The 17911-nt window shown below is 34.9% G+C and overlaps 5 protein-coding genes across 14 annotated transcripts; 2 read left to right on the forward strand and 3 right to left on the reverse strand.

Annotated features, from left to right (window-relative positions):
- The first annotated feature begins 16 nt into the window (after nt 1-16).
- On the forward strand, nt 17-11806 carry LOC108734523 (phosphoglycerate kinase). 2 transcript variants are annotated; one of them, XM_018466121.1, is made up of 10 exons: nt 17-128; nt 192-340; nt 393-620; nt 727-871; nt 933-1132; nt 1189-1327; nt 10810-10944; nt 11191-11312; nt 11382-11581; nt 11644-11806. In XM_018466121.1, the coding sequence occupies exons 2-10, from the start codon at nt 279-281 to the stop codon at nt 11685-11687; spliced, it is 1275 nt and encodes a 424-aa protein (XP_018321623.1). In that variant the 5' UTR covers nt 17-128; nt 192-278; the 3' UTR covers nt 11688-11806. The 2 variants fall into 2 exon arrangements, with proteins under 2 accessions (XP_018321623.1, XP_018321624.1); XM_018466122.1 differs by having other exon boundaries at nt 393-596.
- Nucleotides 1383-11009, reverse strand: LOC108734518. 6 transcript variants are annotated; one of them, XM_025980978.1, is made up of 14 exons: nt 10125-10566; nt 8471-9743; nt 7276-8169; nt 6604-7200; nt 5847-6532; nt 5009-5606; nt 4666-4929; nt 4288-4590; nt 4163-4213; nt 3759-3788; nt 3388-3573; nt 2876-3331; nt 2710-2811; nt 1383-2546 (listed from the first exon to the last, which is right to left on the reverse strand). In XM_025980978.1, exons 1-14 carry the CDS (start codon nt 10190-10192, stop codon nt 1533-1535), a joined length of 6522 nt encoding a protein of 2173 aa, XP_025836763.1. In that variant the 5' UTR covers nt 10193-10566; the 3' UTR covers nt 1383-1532. The 6 variants fall into 6 exon arrangements, with proteins under 6 accessions (XP_025836763.1, XP_018321611.1, XP_018321610.1 ...); XM_018466109.1 differs by lacking the exons at nt 3759-3788; nt 10125-10566 and adding an exon at nt 10993-11009 and having other exon boundaries at nt 4133-4213; nt 8471-8961; XM_018466108.1 differs by lacking the exons at nt 3759-3788; nt 10125-10566 and adding an exon at nt 10573-10803 and having other exon boundaries at nt 4133-4213; nt 8471-8961.
- Nucleotides 11613-14436, reverse strand: LOC108734521 (bromodomain-containing protein 7). Of its 3 annotated transcripts, none has more exons than XM_018466117.1 (6): nt 14349-14436; nt 13818-14287; nt 13092-13754; nt 12820-12986; nt 12587-12767; nt 11613-12523 (listed from the first exon to the last, which is right to left on the reverse strand). In XM_018466117.1, exons 2-6 carry the CDS (start codon nt 14194-14196, stop codon nt 11829-11831), a joined length of 2085 nt encoding a protein of 694 aa, XP_018321619.1. In that variant the 5' UTR covers nt 14197-14287; nt 14349-14436; the 3' UTR covers nt 11613-11828. The 3 variants fall into 3 exon arrangements, with proteins under 3 accessions (XP_018321619.1, XP_018321617.1, XP_018321618.1); XM_018466115.1 differs by having other exon boundaries at nt 13092-13757; XM_018466116.1 differs by having other exon boundaries at nt 13092-13757; nt 14345-14428.
- Nucleotides 14437-14542: 106 nt separating this feature from the next.
- On the forward strand, nt 14543-15918 carry LOC108734528 (N-acetylglucosaminyl-phosphatidylinositol de-N-acetylase). Its single transcript, XM_018466130.2, has 4 exons — nt 14543-15055; nt 15120-15410; nt 15481-15574; nt 15639-15918. The coding sequence occupies exons 1-4, from the start codon at nt 14722-14724 to the stop codon at nt 15811-15813; spliced, it is 894 nt and encodes a 297-aa protein (XP_018321632.1). The 5' UTR covers nt 14543-14721; the 3' UTR covers nt 15814-15918.
- Nucleotides 15919-16206: 288 nt separating this feature from the next.
- On the reverse strand, nt 16207-17906 carry LOC108734527 (polymerase delta-interacting protein 2). 2 transcript variants are annotated; one of them, XM_018466128.1, is made up of 6 exons: nt 17725-17906; nt 17322-17571; nt 17081-17258; nt 16853-17016; nt 16569-16774; nt 16207-16427 (listed from the first exon to the last, which is right to left on the reverse strand). In XM_018466128.1, exons 1-6 carry the CDS (start codon nt 17814-17816, stop codon nt 16313-16315), a joined length of 1005 nt encoding a protein of 334 aa, XP_018321630.1. In that variant the 5' UTR covers nt 17817-17906; the 3' UTR covers nt 16207-16312. The 2 variants fall into 2 exon arrangements, with proteins under 2 accessions (XP_018321630.1, XP_018321631.1); XM_018466129.2 differs by lacking the exon at nt 16207-16427 and adding an exon at nt 16440-16460.
- Between the last annotated feature and the right edge of the window lie 5 nt (nt 17907-17911).

Below are 17911 nucleotides of genomic sequence, written 5' to 3' on the forward strand. Positions count from 1 at the left end.
GTTATTCTGTTTTCTATCACGCTCATTGTTGCTGCGGTCAGTTAATTCTCCAATTGTTCGCGGACTTTATTGACGGTCACAGAATTTATTACAAAATTAAAAAATTTTTCAGTTCTGCTATAATACAGGTAAGAATTTTGAATTTCACTCACATTAAAGTGTTTAAGTACACATGTATTTGTATTTTTAAGACGATTACAACGATTTTGAACGTACATAAAGCTTTTCTGTTGGAATATAAGCCCGTTGGTTGATATACGAAAAAGAAAGCTAGTAGGATGGCATTAAATAAATTGAGTATTGATTCACTGAACATTACCAATAAAAGAGTATTAATCAGGTAATGTACATAGTACCTGGTAGTTATTTCTATAAGACGCATTGTTTTTCAGAGTGGATTTTAACGTTCCTCTGAAAGATGGAACCATTACAAACAATCAAAGAATTGTTGCTGCTTTGGATACGATTAGGTTTACTATTGAAAAACAAGCAAAAAGCATTGTGCTGATGTCACATTTAGGTAGACCAGATGGAAAAGTTAACTTAAAGTATACATTAAAACCTGTGTCGGAGGAATTAAAAACACTTTTAAACAGGTACCTGCCTGCGTGTTGCTGTAGGTACTTATATTCCTTTACCTTTGTTACCTATCAATCCATTACTTTTTCCTTTTCCTCAATTCAGTTTACTTATAGTTCGAATGAGAAAAGATGTATTAAATTTTAGGGACATTCTGTTTCTGCCTGATTGTGTTGGAACTGAGGTAGAAGACGTTTGCAAAGATCCAAAACCTGGATCTATAATTTTATTGGAAAACTTACGATTTCACATTGAAGAAGAAGGCAAAGGTTTAGACAACTCAGGAAATAAGGTTTACAATCTTTGCCCATGATTATGTAATTATTTTTTTTTTAATCTCAGTTCTTGCTTAGATAAAGGCTGATCCGGAAAAAGTTAAACAGTTTCGTGAATCATTACGCAAACTGGGAGATATTTATGTTAATGATGCTTTTGGCACAGCACACAGAGCTCACAGTTCAATGTTAGGTGAAGGATTTGAAATAAGAGCAGCTGGATTTTTACTGAAAAAGGAATTGGATTATTTTGCAAAAGCATTACATAATCCCGAAAGGTATTTCAAAGTTGATTAAAAAATTTATTGTCTATATTTCACATATTGTATTTCAGACCGTTTTTGGCTATCCTTGGTGGCGCAAAAGTTGCCGACAAAATTCAACTTATTGAAAATTTATTAGATAAAGTAAATGAGATGATAATCGGCGGTGGCATGGCATACACTTTTCTCAAAGTGTTGAAAGATATGAAGGTAAAGTTGTTGCATACATTACATATATGTATAGTTTTTTTTAAAAGCGTTTCGCTAATGCTAATTAACTTTCAACTTTTTATTGGTCGAGTAGTGCGTCTACAAGTGATTTTGTAAGTTATATTCACGATTTTTTTTTATGGGTGGATATTGAATTTGCAGACATAAAATTGATATAAAAGTTTTTAAATTAACATGTCAGCAGTCATTCAATAAAATGACACATATAGTTGAAGATGAGTCCGAAATATAATAGGGTAAACAACAGCCCATAAAATAGGTCCAAAATACGTGCTTTAAACGCGTAGTTTTTTGCCATTTTCCCATTTTCTTTTACATTTGTTAATTTTGCATCATGCCTTTCGAATTCGTGGCGATTGAACCGATTCCGTGAAAGCAACTGCAATTGCTTTTCCATATTCTTGTCGTAAATATATTCTTCTCGAGCGTACGCCTGTGTTTGACCGAGAAGTTGTAACATCTCTTGATGGTAACCACTCCTTAGGCATTTGCTTGAGTGGGCTTTATGATATATACCGGTGCAATAAAATATCGTTGGTTCGTAATAAACCGAAGAAAAATGCAAGAGGCTACTTAAAGAGCTACATTTTCTTTTTGCGATGGTGATCGGCAGGGGAGTGTTACTTTCTGTTGTTAAAGTAGTTAAGTTATCGAGAAAGTAAAGAATGTTGTCATGACAATTTCCTCCTTTGCCGCTCACAAAATTGTCGCCTTCACCGTTTGCTATTTCGCATACGTATTCGCTGTGGTTAATTGATGACGATTCCTTTTCCGACAGCGTTACCTTTGTCTCTATCGTCCTTTCTGTTTCTTGAGTAATACTGTCAATATTGTCAGCACTTTGCATCGCTTTTTCTATCGTTTTGGTAGCAGCTTCGATTTTTGCAAGGGTCGCGTCTATTTTTTCACTCAAATGAGGCTTTGGTTCGTACGCTGCAGTTATAAAACATTTTTCTTCGGTCGTTAGACCATTTGTGTCTTCAAAATTTGCGACTTTACGACGTGATGCGTTCAATGATGCCGAGTTAGAAATAACATGAAATGAGTCCGTGTAAGTGGTTAAATCGGTATCTGTCCAACTTTTTGATGCATTAACCACTGAGTTTTTTACATTTTCTTCTAATATCAGTTCGCTAAACTTTTCATCCAATCGAATCATTTCCGCATTGTCTTCTGGCAGTCTTATTTCTGAATCGTCCTAGAAATAATACGTTTTCGATTTACGCCGACATATACATCCACAGTTGTATTGTTATTATAGCGGTGATGATAATGGATGAGTCGGAAAAGAAAAAACAAAACAGTGTAGAGGTATTTTAAAGTGCGTAATATGTGTCAACAATAACGAAAGAGAAAATTACTGGAAAAACCGTTGCGGGATCTCCTTTATCGCCTGAGCCGCCGCTCTTTTCAACTATGGTCTCTCTTTCGCAAACATTCGTCACTGAAGAGATACTGTCCGCCTGAAAAGTTGTACGATTATAAATTGTGCAATCTCCTATGGAAATGATGTATAAAAAAAGTTACCATAATTTTTTCTATTTCATATTTAGGTGTAAAATTAAAAGACGTTTCCATTATTTTTGGCTGCAACGGTACATCCGTGTCCTTTTGGTTTTTCCAATTACATTTCGATAAGGTTGCTTTACACATATTTATATTATCGTCGGTAGTTGGTAAGTGTAACGGTTGAACGATTTTGTTAGTATAATGCGCCTTGTCGCTCGGCTTTGATGTTACTGACAGCAATCGAGACCGGGAAGAAACTTGAGCGAATGCACGTGATGGTGGTGAAAATGTGCGTAAACAAGTTGCAGTTTGCGATTTACGCCGGCGAAGATTATGGTGATTAAGCGAATGCTGTGGCAAATAGGAACTTGAGCAAGAAGGAAGAGTAGTTCCTGAATTTGTCAAAGGACCTTTCGAACGAGGCTTAGCTTGGTAACAAAAAGATGGAACCGATTCCTTTTTTTCTTCGTCAGACTAAAATTAAAAATTACTTTTATTCATTAACATAGAAAAAAGAAACGATGACTTGCCCTTACGGACGTCTTTAACGTCTTCTGCTTCACCTGCGTAAGGGGATTTGTATTCAATTTTTCTTCAGTTACGTGCTCAAGTGAAATTTTTCTATGTTCATTCGGTGATCCCACGGTTTCGAAATACGCCAGGGAGGTTTCAGGTCTTATGGACGTTGTTTGTAATCTACTAATTATTTTTGAAGCCTTTAACAAACAACAAAATAGCAATGTATATATTTTAAGAGAGTTTTTTCCTTTAATAGCAGTTAATATTTAATAATTTTTTAAACATTAATGTGAAATTAATTTAATTTCTTTACCACTACTTATTACTTCAAGTTAATCACAATTAAACTTACTACGAAATTTTTCAAAAAAGGTTCACTTGCCTGTTTTTTTTCGCCTGTTCCTGTATTAATTTTNCTTCAAACAATCCCTTTCTCTGGTTTTATATATTTAATTATGAACGATCTTACTTACAGTTGTTGGCATACATATCATTCTAAAATTTAAAGTTAACAAAGCATATTGTGTATATGTTTGTTATCATAAATGTGTAGTAATGTTACAGTATATAAAATGTCCAAACAACAAAATAGCAATGTATATATTTTAAGAGAGTTTTTTCCTTTAATAGCAGTTAATATTTAATAATTTTTTAAACATTAATGTGAAATTAATTTAATTTCTTTACCACTACTTATTACTTCAAGTTAATCACAATTAAACTTACTACGAAATTTTTCAAAAAAGGTTCACTTGCCTGTTTTTTTTCGCCTGTTCCTGTATTAATTTTTTTTCTGGGCGGTGTTTTTTTCACCACGGTGCAAATGTCGGTTAATATCTACAGGGGAAAAGGATATTTTTATTTATTTATTTCAAGTAGGGACACAATACACAGTAATAGCAGAAAGAAACCTGTTTGTCTTTTTTGGAGATGATTGATAAGGAAGAGACGGCAGTTTCTGTGGTGGTGCTGTTACTGCCGCTACGATCTGGCATTAGACAAGATCGTTTTAAACCGATCGTTTCTTTCATTTCATCGTCAACATCAACTATCGACGTGGTTGTACCTCCCTCTTCTTCGATCGTTTTGTCATTTGTTTTGAATTTGGCTAGCACGCTTGTTATTTCTTTTTCGACATCCATGAATGCGTCTACGTTATGCTTCCGGGGATCGGACAGAATATCGACCATTTTGAATTCTACGCTTTGGATTACCTTATTACAGAAAACAGAAAAGTATACGCGTTAGTTATGTATGTACCTGAAAAAGGGTAAATTCGATAAATGCACCTTTTGTATGTCGTCCTTGAAATGAACATTTCGATTTTTGTCTTTTATTTTTTTTAACGGCTGTTTCTGAAGAGTGTAATTTTTTACATTTTTTACGGTATTTTCGGTTGCTGGTCTGTTCAGCTTCTTCTGCGTCTTTCCCCTGAATTGATGTTTAGACGGTGCAGATTTTACGCCCGTCCGTTTACATATCATCTTTGGCAAAATAATTGCTGCTTCCGCGTTTTCTGGATTAAACGTAGACTTTTCATTTTCTATTGTAGTCTATAATAAATAAGGATTTCAGTTTTTTTGAAATTCCGATTAATAGTTAATAATAGTGGTAATAATTTTAAAAGTTTACTAGTTGTTCCATTTTTGTTGGTGATGCAGATTTCATGTTATCTACATTTTTACACTGACATTTGTTGAAAACTGAACCCCTCGTAACTGGCCCCTTCTTCAATCTTGTTTCTGGAACGTCGTTTCTATTATGTTTGTTCAAAAAATCTGTAAACTCTACCGATTCGAAATTTTTCTGTTGATTTTTATCCAAGTGAATTCCCCATTGGCTCTTATCTTTAAATGGTCGTCTTTCATTCGCGGCGTCGTTTGTATACTGACTATTATGCATAGGCGTTTCTCCGTCTTGAGTTGTAGATGTAAAAATGTATGAAGGATTTTGTTCGAGCGTTGACGAAGATTTTTCGTGATCTCGTAGATGAGCACTGTTTGTGTGATCTTCACGTTGCTGACGTTGCAATTGTTGAGAAAACGGAACGCGAGCGGTACTGTGAGGCATCATCCTGGGATTGCCGTTTGTGTTATCGAATGTATGATAAACCACTGAGAGGGGCATTATTGTGACGGAAGTAGGATAATGAAGATAAGGATCCACCATATACTGTTTCAGTTTCTCCTCCACTTCTTGTCTTGTGAAGCTTTCGACGTTTGTTTTATAACTGAAATCGATCGAAAACTATTGTATTGTTATTACTGATTTAAGGGATGTCGCTAGTGTAGTTTTCAAAAATTTGAAAAAACATTGTTTTACTTTAACGGTAATTAAAAATCTCAGTAATAGTTCCGATCCAATACAATAAAGCCACCTAATTTATTATTTCATTATAAAAAAGATAGCTGATTTGACATGCGTTAAGTATCGCTACAGTAGCAACATCCCTGTACAAAACATGACTGACCTTGTCGATGGAGAATAATTGGGTTCATTCGAGTGACCTAGTTTTCTTGGCACGTTTAACTTAACATTTTTAGGCTTGTGCCGTTTGCTGCGCTGGGAACTTGATCTAGAACGGTCGCTATGTATTTTTCTAAGTCTTTCCTTTTTTGCTCCTTCGAATCCGGCGCTTTTCGCTTTAGGAATGTGTCCGTCGTTTGGAAAAGCGAGTTCTCTGCCCATTAAGAAATTTTTAAACCTAAATTCATTACCATTTTCTACGATCGTCGTGACTTTTGATCTAGCGCAGTCCTTTCCACGTTTGGGTACTGTTAATAAGTGATTTTTCTTTTTTTTTGGTGATGCCGTCTCGTCTGTTGAAGAAAAGCTTCTTTCGCTCGATGCTGAATTTTTATTGTGGTTTTTTGATCGTTTATCGACGTGGTTGTCTTTTATTTTACAGGTGATGCAATTCGGACTACTACACACTATCTTGGGTGTTTCGACTCTTAGTAACCCCTCTAGCACCTTTCTGTTTCCTCTATTTATTAATTTTCCCAAAAACGATTCGCAAGGATGTGGTATTTTTTCTGGTAAAATATTGTCCCGCCTAGGATATTCCGACTTCAACGGCTGAACGTCGTTGGGAGTGATTTCATCCAAAATGTCGAAACAGTATAAACTATTTTTGGCCGATTTAGGTGAATCAGTCTGTAATAACGGTTACTTTGTATTCGTACGTGGGAAAATCAATTTATTAAGATAGAAGAGTAAGTACTCACTTTGTGTCTTAGCCACTTATGTTTATCTCGAGCATAATCTTCAACGGGATTTTTGCTATAGTCTAGATTTTCCTTTAAATCGTAAAATTTTTTGTTGGTGTTATTAGTTTTTGGGTCTTGTATAACGACAGTGGCAGAACCTATTGCTGATTTTGCGTCAATCGGAAGTTCGATTTTGCTTGGATTATTGGAATTATTCAGAGGTACGTTCCCTTTCATGTCGTTGTTATAATTTGGATAATCGTTTTTCTGGTTAATGTTTAATTGCAAAGTGTTTTTCATACGATCATTGTCACTGTTGGAACTCGCTTTCTTCTCTAACGTTTTCTTTATACTAATTGGATCTTTTGGCATTGTGATGGTTGCAGTTTTATTTTGCTGGATGATAGCGCTACCGTGATGAGATCGTTTGTAATCGAGTGCGTTTTGTATAAGACGTTTTCGACGTTTTTCTAAATATTTCGCTACTCGTCCTTTCGTACGTACATGTGCTTCTGATGGAGATAATTTGGTTATATCTTTTTCTTTTTTGTGACCTAAGGGTGTTGTTTTTATTAGCCGATTTATGTGACGATCTGGAACGAACAACTCTTGGGCCTATTTTAATGTAAATAAAAATGAATATTAATTGCTTTTAATTAACAACACTTAAATTGAGATAGCTTGCTTTACCCGTAAGTGAACTAATTTCTTTTTGCTCTCTTGCAGTGTGGTTCTGGTGAGTGCTAACGAGGTTGGTAGCTTGAATCGCGCTTTTCCCTTTTTTGGAATGCACATTTTTTTCTGGAATTCGAACAAACTGTCTCTCGCAAGTTCTTCATCTTTTAAGCGACCATGAATGTTGGTTAAAGCTCTAATTCTGGGAATGTCCTCTACTAAATCGGATTGAAACGGTTTGCTAGAGACTGTCTGTTCCTGTAAGAATTCCATTATTTGACGTATCCTTTCGTCACCGGATTTTTTACCGAGTGCCTTAATTAGTTCTTCTAATTTTTCTTCACGAGTTTTGTTACACGTTTTCGGCGATTGAACTTCTATTATTGTTGTATTTGACAACATTGATTTCTTAGTAATTATTTTAATTTTTCGTTTCTTCTTTTCTTTACCTGTCCTACATGTTTTCTCATCGCCCTCTAATATTACGGGCCTGGCGTCCTCATCACCCTCGCATTTTATACTTTTACTTTGCACTACATCCTGAGGTTGTGAATTAACCGTATTGGCAAAATCGAAAGTCTCCATAATTTCTTCTTCGTTGCAACTTTTTTCTAACTTGTTGGTAATATTTCTATCTGTTTTGTCGTTGTCGATGCCATTAACGTCGCTGTCTTTCTTTTTACCGTTATAATTATTAACGACGTTCCGACATTCGTCAATGTTATCAATATGACGCATGACTTCATACAGGTTTTCTAACGATACAGGCTTATTCTCCATTTCGGTCTTGAGAATTTTATCAATTTCAATTATTTCGTGTGCCTCGTTGTTTTCATTAATCGACGATTTCGTTGGTATTCTTCTTTTTTTGTTGTATACAATCGCTTCATCATCGTTTCGCAAACCCTCCTGAAACATAGACGTTAAAAGAACAGTTTAATTAGGGCAGAGAGCATTTATACCTTATCCTTTAATATTTTCTTATAAATACGTACATATTTGTACTAAAACCGACTCGCCCCTAATTACCACATAAACTTTTTAAAAGAGAGACAGGTGTTTCGCCTTCTTTAAGTCGTGGGCAAAGGACGAGCCTGTTTTTCAAATAGTTTTTGTGATAAAAAATGGCGAATCTGTCGGTTTCTTTACTTGCCACAGCCTTATTTATTGATTTTTCACACATTATTTTTAGATAAAATTATTCACTAACCTTCTCGTTGCAAGTGTTATCGCACGCGCCTTGATTGTCATTTTCCCCATTTTCAATATAATGATTTATATTAACTTTACTTTTTAACGTTTTATCAGAACATTCCATTTCGTTTAAATATTCGCGCACACGTATATTTATGTTATTTAAGGTTCCTACCCCATCTTTGAGTGTCTTGCTCATTTCTGCATTAACTCTTTTCAGAGTCTCCGTTCCACCTTTTCTGTACCTCTTCAGTGCATCTTGATAATAATAGTCATCATTTCCTTTTGTTATGGCGTAATATGTTGTATCATTTTTAATCGTTTCCCTCAAAGTCAAACACTTTTTCGTGTCGTTGCTGGCTGCGGATGAAGTGCGCGATTTGATTGCAAAAGGTTGGTCGTTAAGAAGGAGATTAGATATTGTCTTGGTGGCAGAATAAACAGGAATTGTGAGCTGTTGGGGAATAGGAATAGGGGCCGTTGCACCTGTATCCTCCATTTTTCGTACTGCGAATTTGTAAACAGTGTCGTAAATTAAGCATTTTATTTTTGCATCTCTCAATTCATTTTTGCCAATCAAGTTTAAAAATGAGTTCGGAATCGAATACCTACAGGTGTTAACCTGTTTCCTTCTGATCTTGTGTACATCGAAAGTAACGGTAACAAGTTTTTGCACGCAAAAATATAAAAAATTCAGACCCATTGGGTTACATTCTATTAGCAGTTGAAAGCAAACCTCCTTATTTCCCAAACTTATACAGTAATGGCTACGTTTTAAAAGAGCATCTTGCCTATGTATTAACCAAAATGGAACGTTTATTGGCGCTAATTGAAGAGTGCGTCCGTTACAATCTGTCAAATAAAAACTTATGGTTTCTGTACGTAAATTATCATTACTGTCGAAGGCACATCTTAGTAGAGTTTCAAATACTTTTTTTTGTTTTTGTATTGACCGAACATGGCTTATGAAAGTTATCGATCGTTTTGTAATGTTTGCTTTGCCTTGATAATGATCGACGAAACAGCAGCAACTTTTTGGTAAATACCTTAATTTAGGCAAATCACCGATAAGGGTCTTTGATTTTTTTTTTCGAGTTGTTTTAAAAGGGACCGAGAGTTGGCATTTCTGTTGTTTATTTTTGGTTGTACGTTTAAAAAAGTCACTTATTCCATCACAGTTTTGTGTTTTGTTACTGCTTGCGAACAAACCTGTTTTGATAAAGTCGTAAAAATAGCATACATTTTTAAATATGTCCATTGGTGACCACCACCGATGACGTGTTTGACGCCTATAAAACATAATGGTAACTATTAATCCAACGTAAACTGCGGCAATTCAAACGACGACTGAATTAATTAGATATTTAAATAAAAAATTATTCTGTTTCAAGTTTCAATATTTTCTTCAGTAACAGTGACAATATTTTACATGTTATAGTATGCGTTATTCGTTTGTTTTTAGCATCGATATTCAAAGTTTTGAAGATTCCCGGCGTTCTTCTGGCAACCTTTAGCATAGTNCACCACCGATGACGTGTTTGACGCCTATAAAACATAATGGTAACTATTAATCCAACGTAAACTGCGGCAATTCAAACGACGACTGAATTAATTAGATATTTAAATAAAAAATAAAAGTATATTCCATCTATTTTATGTGTAACACTTACTCGTCCGTCGATATTGAATTGTTTTCGGTTTTAGATACAGAATCGACACTATTACAGTTGACCATCATTCGTTTTCAAAATTCCATCAGCACACAAGTGTATTCTGTCTTTTTTTTGTAGAAATAAGGAATGAATTTTGACAAATACTACTTTTGAAGGCGATAAATACACAAAACGATGAAAAACGGAATTAAAACGCCTACGCTTGTTTTGTTTAGAATATGTCTGTCATATTCAAAGCCAGTATGATTAATTGCTTGCCAAGGCACAGTTTAAATTCAGTTTAGTATTTGTAATATTGTATTCTTTTTTTTTTAATTAATAGTACCATTACAACTACCATACGTTTCTCATATTTAATTACCGGTTAGTCGATCTTGTACACATTATAAATTGCTTATCAAAATTTTATAACAAGGAGATTGCGTTGTTTTTCTTTTTTACTTACACGCTGTCGTCCTTTGCGTTTGTCAATTGCATGTTTCGGAAAACACCATGATTATAAAGAAGCAGTCAATCTTTTTGCAAATGTAAATTTAGAATATTCTCCCTTAATTTTAGCTGTATTATTACGAAAAATTTTTGAACTGACACAAATTAGAAAACAATGTCAATAAAAACAAATTTGACACATGTTTTCCATAATAAAACGCTTATTATATTTGCGTATCCTTATCGTTTTTAGATCGGAAATTCGTTATTCGATGAAGAGGGTGCGAAAATTGTTAACCGCCTGATAGAAAAGGCAAAGGCAAATAATGTGCAAATCCACTTGCCAATTGATTTCATCACAGCAGACAAATTTGCTGAAGATGCGAAGGTAAGTAAATAAAATATAAAATCATACCCGCCAAGATCCGTATATTACCATATGAATAATTAGCAAATCCAAATATTTTCCCATATCAGCCCCGAAGTAATAACTTCCTATCGTATTGGTGTGACGACCGGTTTATTTTCAATAAGTTTCTCGACGTTGTTTCCCCCTTATTATCTGCAATAAAATATTATATACTTGACAATTTGTAAAACGATAGTAGTAGCGTAGTAATGTGTTAATTGTCAGGTTGGTCAAGCAACAGTCGACGGTGGCATTAAAGATGGTGAAATGGGCCTAGATATAGGCCCACAAACTATAAAACTTTTCAGAGAGCCAATTCTCAGAGCCAAAGTAATCGTGTGGAATGGGTAATGTTATCATCAGTCTTGCTTTTTACATTGTTTTGTATGTTTTTTTTTGTTTTGTCATAATTATAGACCCGCTGGCGTATTTGAGTTTGAAAACTTTTCAAAAGGTACCAAAAGCATAATGGATGCAGTAGTTGAAGCCACAAAAGCAGGATCTGTGTCTATAATTGGTGGAGGTGATACGGCAACGTGTTGCGCAAAATTCGGCACCGAAGATAAAGTGTCCCATGTATCAACTGGAGGGGGAGCAAGCTTAGAACTTTTGGAAGGTTTGGGTTTCTGTGAATAAGAAATGATTAAGATAAGTTCAATATATATTTTTTTTTAACAGGGAAAGTCCTTCCTGGCGTAGCCGCTCTTTCAGATCGGGAGTAAAATATACTGTAGTGAACAAAGCATATTGTGTATATGTTTGTTATCATAAATGTGTAGTAATGTTACAGTATATAAAATGTCACATTTCATCTACAAATTAAAAGCATTAAAAAAAAACACATCCGCATTAGAATTTATTGTTTATTCCATTAGTATTTCTTCGATTGTTTTGTCGTCGTCTCTAAGCGGGCTTTGGGTCAAGTGCGATTCGTTTTCGAGAAACTGTCTCAACTCAGTTTCCAAATCAGCCACCTCGTTTGCCGTCGTCGAATGTGTAGGTTCGTGAGCGGTATCAGGTAAATTAACGCCCAGTGCCTTTCGAATCCCCTGAATCGAACACACGTCCCCAGGTCCAACCCTCTTTGCTATTTCCGTCAAATTGTCGGTAACGCTCTCAGCCAATGCAACTTCTTCTTCGGTTGGAAGCGCAACGTTGTTTAAATGAAGCGGAGGTGGTGCTGACAATCTCCGATATTGTGTTTTTTGAAGTTTATCTAGCAGCTGCGATGTAGTGTCCAAACGTTTTTGCATTTCTTTCCATTCTTCCATGGACCATTGTTCGCGTTCGAATTCTTCTAAAAAACTAGTGTCAATTCCGAGTGATGAAAGAGTACGCAACTGTTTGAAATCGATTTCAGATTGAGGCGGATCGTTATTCTTTAGGTCTGATACGCATGAGCGGCTTGTTTCCAATACTGTTTTAACAGCTTCTTCTTCTTCACGAATTGATCTCTTTTCATCCAATACTTTTTTAGTTTTTGTGTGATCGCCACCCGTAAGCAGATCCAAAAGACTATCGACCATTTGAAGGGTATAGTCGCAGTCTTTTGCAAAATCTATCAATAATTAAAAAAATGAAATTCAAAACATTCATATGACAAACGAACAGTATATCAAACCTAATATGCTTTCTGCATATTGGACTGCCGTCTCCGATCCGTAAGTTTGATAAACTAAATCGCTCTCTTCTTTTGTTAAATTAGCAAAGGCAGAATCGTAACTTGGAGCGTAAGATCCAAAAGCTCCGTAATAAAGCGGTTTAACAGGTTTAGCGACGTTTCTCCTATCCTCCCGGTAACCCTACGACATTCAAGTTTTTATTTTAATTTTTGTCATTGCACGTTTTATTTACCTGTATATGGCTAGTTCCATCTGTTACTTTGCCGGTCAATTGTCCTAACAAAACGGGACGTTTTTTGGTTCCAGGAATAACGCCATCCCCTCCACATAGTATATTTAAATGAGTTGTACCATCTTTCTTCATACTTAGGAACCCTAAACATCGCCCGTTTTTGGAAGCTTTAAAAAGGAACGTATTTAATTGCTAGCATAACTGCAAATCTACATGGTATTTAAACTACCGCTGCTTTATATATGAATATAATAAAAATATTATTTAATCACCCAGTTTTGCTTTAGCATTTTGTGCAGCAGTCTGTACTTGTTGCAGAATAGCTTCAGGTGACATACAGTCGGGAATCGCTTCAAATTTTGTTGCGGGCATTCTTTTCTTAGTTTCAAATCCATCATGATCATTTTCTCCATCACCCCCCTCATCTCCGTCTCTTTCCCTCTCTCGCTGGGCACCATCCTTTTGATCTTGTCTCAATTCTGGAGTTATTTCAAAACCTAAGTCTTTGCTGGACAATTCAGGAATAAGGTTCAATAGCCATCCCAGTTTTTCTGGTTGTAATAATTTCATGCCAGTATGCAGCAACTTTTTTGCAGCTTTATAGTAAATTGTCTCAACATGATTGTATTGCATGGCATTATTACACACCAATTTAAAATCAGCAATGAAGTCTTGTAACGTTAAATAGTGATTTTCGTCAATTTTTTGACGCATTGTGTTAAAGTCCATTGGCTGAGAAATGATGGCTGAATATCCTGGGGCAATATTGTCCGTAACTGGCCAGGCAAAAAACTGCTGCGGATCGCGCTTCTCTAATGCTTTAAGGACATGTTCCGATGCTCTTTGCAAGGCGGTCCGTTCTTCTCTCTTCCGAAGTACACACATTCGTGGTTCTCGACCAGATGGACTTGCCACATTGTTTATACAACCCTCTTCTACTGAAGGTACGTGTTTTGTATGATTCTAATTACAGATACTTTACAACAAAGCTCACTTACCTAGAGATAAAGATCCTTCATCTTGGCTGCTTTCTGTATGTTTACGTTTTTTCTCCTTGTGGTGGTGCTTGTGTTTTCTTTCCCTGTCTTTGTCTTTGCTTTTTTCTTTTTTCCTTTTCTTTTTCTTACTCTTTTTGTGATGTAATCTGTGTAACATTAAAGTATCCACTTGTTGTTGTGCTCCTTCGTTACTAACATCGTAAGTTTCTGCTACTGCATCTATATTGGTAGCAGTTCCTTCACTTGTCCAATCCATTAGGTGCTCCGGTGTTGTTTGATTTCCAACCTTTAAAATTAACTTTAATCCAGGTCCCTTTCCGTCAGGATCTGCATCGCAACGATCTCTTTTATCTAGTTTATGTTTTTTGTGTTTTCCCATTAGAAATACTCTCTTCAAACAATCCCTTTCTCTGGTTTTATATATTTAATTATGAACGATCTTACTTACAGTTGTTGGCATACATATCATTCTAAAATTTAAAGTTATATTTACTAACGTAAGGCACGATCAAGTTTGTTAAAATTACAAACATTGGGTTGCAAACAGCACGTAAGCTACGACAATCTACGGCCACAACAAGCTGTCAACAAACATTTCAGAATAAGCATAGATAATAGGTTAAATATATAATATACTTCAAATAATAACGTTAACGACGAACCATAGATAAATGATAATTTATACCCATCGACGTATCTTCTTATCTATGTTGATTATTATGCCCATAGATAATGTTATGTCGTTGCTATCAGTAAGAAGCGTAAGATAGAAATGATTGTACATTAAATGGTATGTGATGACTATAATGTGTGCACACTTCATTAATACAATAATTAACATACACGTAATGCACGTAGCCAAGCTATTTATAGGTAACACCAGCTAACATTGAAAAGATATGAAATGAGCCAAATATTTTTTTGGCAAGCCGTTGTTTTAAGACAAATCTCGAACGTCTCCGTTTTCAACAAAATTTTCGTTTATGTTAGAGACTACAGTAAGGAAACCGTGGAGCATATAATATTATTTACCGGTATCTATATGTTGCTATGCATTATTCTTTATATGGGAATGGTTAGGTGTCAAAAGCCTCAATTTAATAGTGCGGTGACATGGGCAAGAAGAGTTTTGATTGTTACAGCTCACCCAGACGATGAGTGTATGTTTTTTGGTCCTACCATTTTAAATCTACTTAAAGATGGCAATTGTACAGTTTACATTCTTTGTCTCACTACAGGTCTGTTCTGTTAAAATATATTATATTAAAAAAAAAATGTATTATCTAAATATGAGTATTCTAGGTTGCAATTACGGTATGGGAAGAATAAGGAAAACAGAATTGTACAGAGCCTGTAGAACATTAGGAATAAACTCTGACAATATAACAGTTAAGAGCCACTCATTACTACCTGACTATTTAACTGCAAGGTGGCCTATCGAAATTGTTGAAAAACTAGTTTTACAGGAAGTGGAAACATATGATATTGATACAATAATAACATTTGATAAATATGGAGTCAGCAGTCATCCAAATCATTGCACCATTTTTTATGGGATCGCCAACTTATGTTTAGAAGAAGTCCTACCCAAAGGTAATTACATATACTACAAAAAAAAAAAGAGGAGCAATTTTGAAGACAAATTAATTCATTTTGTTTGTAGATTGTGCAATTTATGTGTTGGAAACTGTAAATATATTAAGAAAGTATATCCTAATTTTTGATATACCTCTGTCACTCTTGTTTTCTAGGACAAGGTAGGTATCTAAATTATTTCATTTTACTAAAAGTGCACGTATCAAAAGTGAAATTTCTTTTAAGGTATTTTGTCAACTCTTCTGAGCGATCGATAATTCACAGAGCCATGAAACAGCATAAGTCGCAGTTGATTTGGTTTAGGTGGTTATATATTTATTTTTCCAGATATATGTTGATAAACACATTGCACAAGTTAGATTTGATGGATATCCAGTTTGAGTTGGATTTGGAAATTTAAAATTAAATAAAATATATGCTACCTCGATGTATTACATAATTAAACGTGTAACGTATAAAAATTTTGACAATCACTTCTCATTAAAGATCGATTGTCTTTAGAGAATTAATGAATTTCACATTATTATTATTGTATACCACAATGCGATCACAAGTTTTATTTATAGAAAACTATAATCAACTTGTTTTATGGTTTATTTTAAAAATCCACTCATTTAAATAATAAAGTGACTTAATTTTTCTAAACGACATTTATGTATATACATAACAATTTTTCTCATTAATTTCGTTTTCAAGACTTGCTTAACTTTCGTTCATGTACAGTTAGTCGAGAAAGTTTACTTCCAGTAGTTTATGAGTGCCAACATACAAATTTCATAATGAAAAGTTCATGTGTTAATAAATTAAAGTAAATTTATTAGAAAAGTATGCGACTATTTTTGATCTAATGGTTGGTTGTAATATACATTATAATATACGCGACAGGCAACTTTTAAGTGTTACAAACTATCAGGGGGTGTTGCTGGACCTCCGTCAGGCTTACTTTCTAATGAAAAGGGGGGGATCCTACAGTCAAAAGTATATCCATCTTCTCTTTCCATTCTGAATGTACCCCTAAATGAGATTACGATGATTGTGTGTTATGCTCTACAGGAATGTATTTCAAAATTGTATTTAAGAAACTTCAACAACTATCCTCAATAAATTATATTATGGTTTCTTTCGATACTTGAGTAGAAGTTAAAAAAAAGTTACCACATGTGTCCACTTGGTGCTTGCAAACTAACGTGGCTGCTATATTGAAAGGCTGGCAGTATTCTAGTTAATGCAGGTTCTTGTCCTACAACACCTCGGCCCCTGACAGTTTCTAATGTTCCAGAAAGAGAGAATATTCGCCAATGTCGCTCACGCAATTGAACAGAGAGGGGTCCCAAATTTTCTAATCTTATGCAATATCTCCACTAACACAAAATGGGAAACGTAAATACATACTATTAAGTAATATATTAGCTTATTTTTGTTAATAGCACATTTCATACCCAATAGACAGAATTTGTGTGGGATTCTCTACAACCCATGTAAAAAGGTATCACAGTTACTCTAATATTTTCTGTAGTTTCTTTATGAACATCGGACAATTCAAGCCAGGGGTGGTTCTTGTTTTGCCAAGCACGTAGTGTATCTTGGGCAAGAAAGGGAGGATCTATAAAACAGCATAATAAATAAGTAGGTTGACTCTGTATTTGCAATATTTTGTGTGCGTTCACCTTTATTTGGATTTGATGCTAAAAATTTATCAAACAGTTCGTGCTGCAGGGGAGTTTTTTCAGCACTAGTGTATGGAATTATATCTTCATGTGCTACATAATCCAAGCCAGGAATAGCATACAAGCTTCGAGATGATTCTTGATTTCCCAAAAATGTAACAGCTTCAGTTTGGGCTCTCTTAGAAAAGACAACGTTGATTATTATATATCTGCATGTAAAGTCAACTGAAATGAAACTCACTATGTATGGGCAATCCCTTTGGTCAATTAGAACTTGATAAAAAGTGTGGGTTCTTCCTCGAATTTCCCGTCCAACTGTTGTAGAATTATCCTCACCTTCATGTTGTTGAGGCATATCTCTGTCATAAACCCTTGCCAACCATGGGAATAATATCACTCCTCGATAACCAAAGACACGGTGAAGAATTAACTGTCCAGTTTCATATTTACCAGTAAGTTTGGGCTGTTCAAGTTTACCGACCTCTGCTAATCTATATATTAAAACTATTGCATTAAAAAATATCTTTTTCTTTTTCTTTCGAAAATAAAGTAAAACGCAATTAACTATTAGAAAAAAATATAACCTATGTATATTTTTAACATCCGTTACATTGAAGACGCAAATTTACTGTGCACATACATACCTTGCATAATGACGAAATTTCGAAGAACATAAATTATTGAATACTAGGGCCGTTTTGACTTGATTCCTCAATGCAGACGAAATTATTTCCATTTTTCATTTTCATCAAATATACTTGAACGAGTTGCGCAGATCAACCGTCATTTTTACTTGGTTAACGGCAGACGAAAAGTTATGCATCACATCGA

The sequence above is a fragment of the Agrilus planipennis genome, unplaced genomic scaffold (assembly GCF_000699045.2).
Source record: "Agrilus planipennis isolate EAB-ADULT unplaced genomic scaffold, Apla_2.0 scaffold62, whole genome shotgun sequence".
NCBI classification, from domain to species: domain Eukaryota; kingdom Metazoa; phylum Arthropoda; class Insecta; order Coleoptera; family Buprestidae; genus Agrilus; species Agrilus planipennis.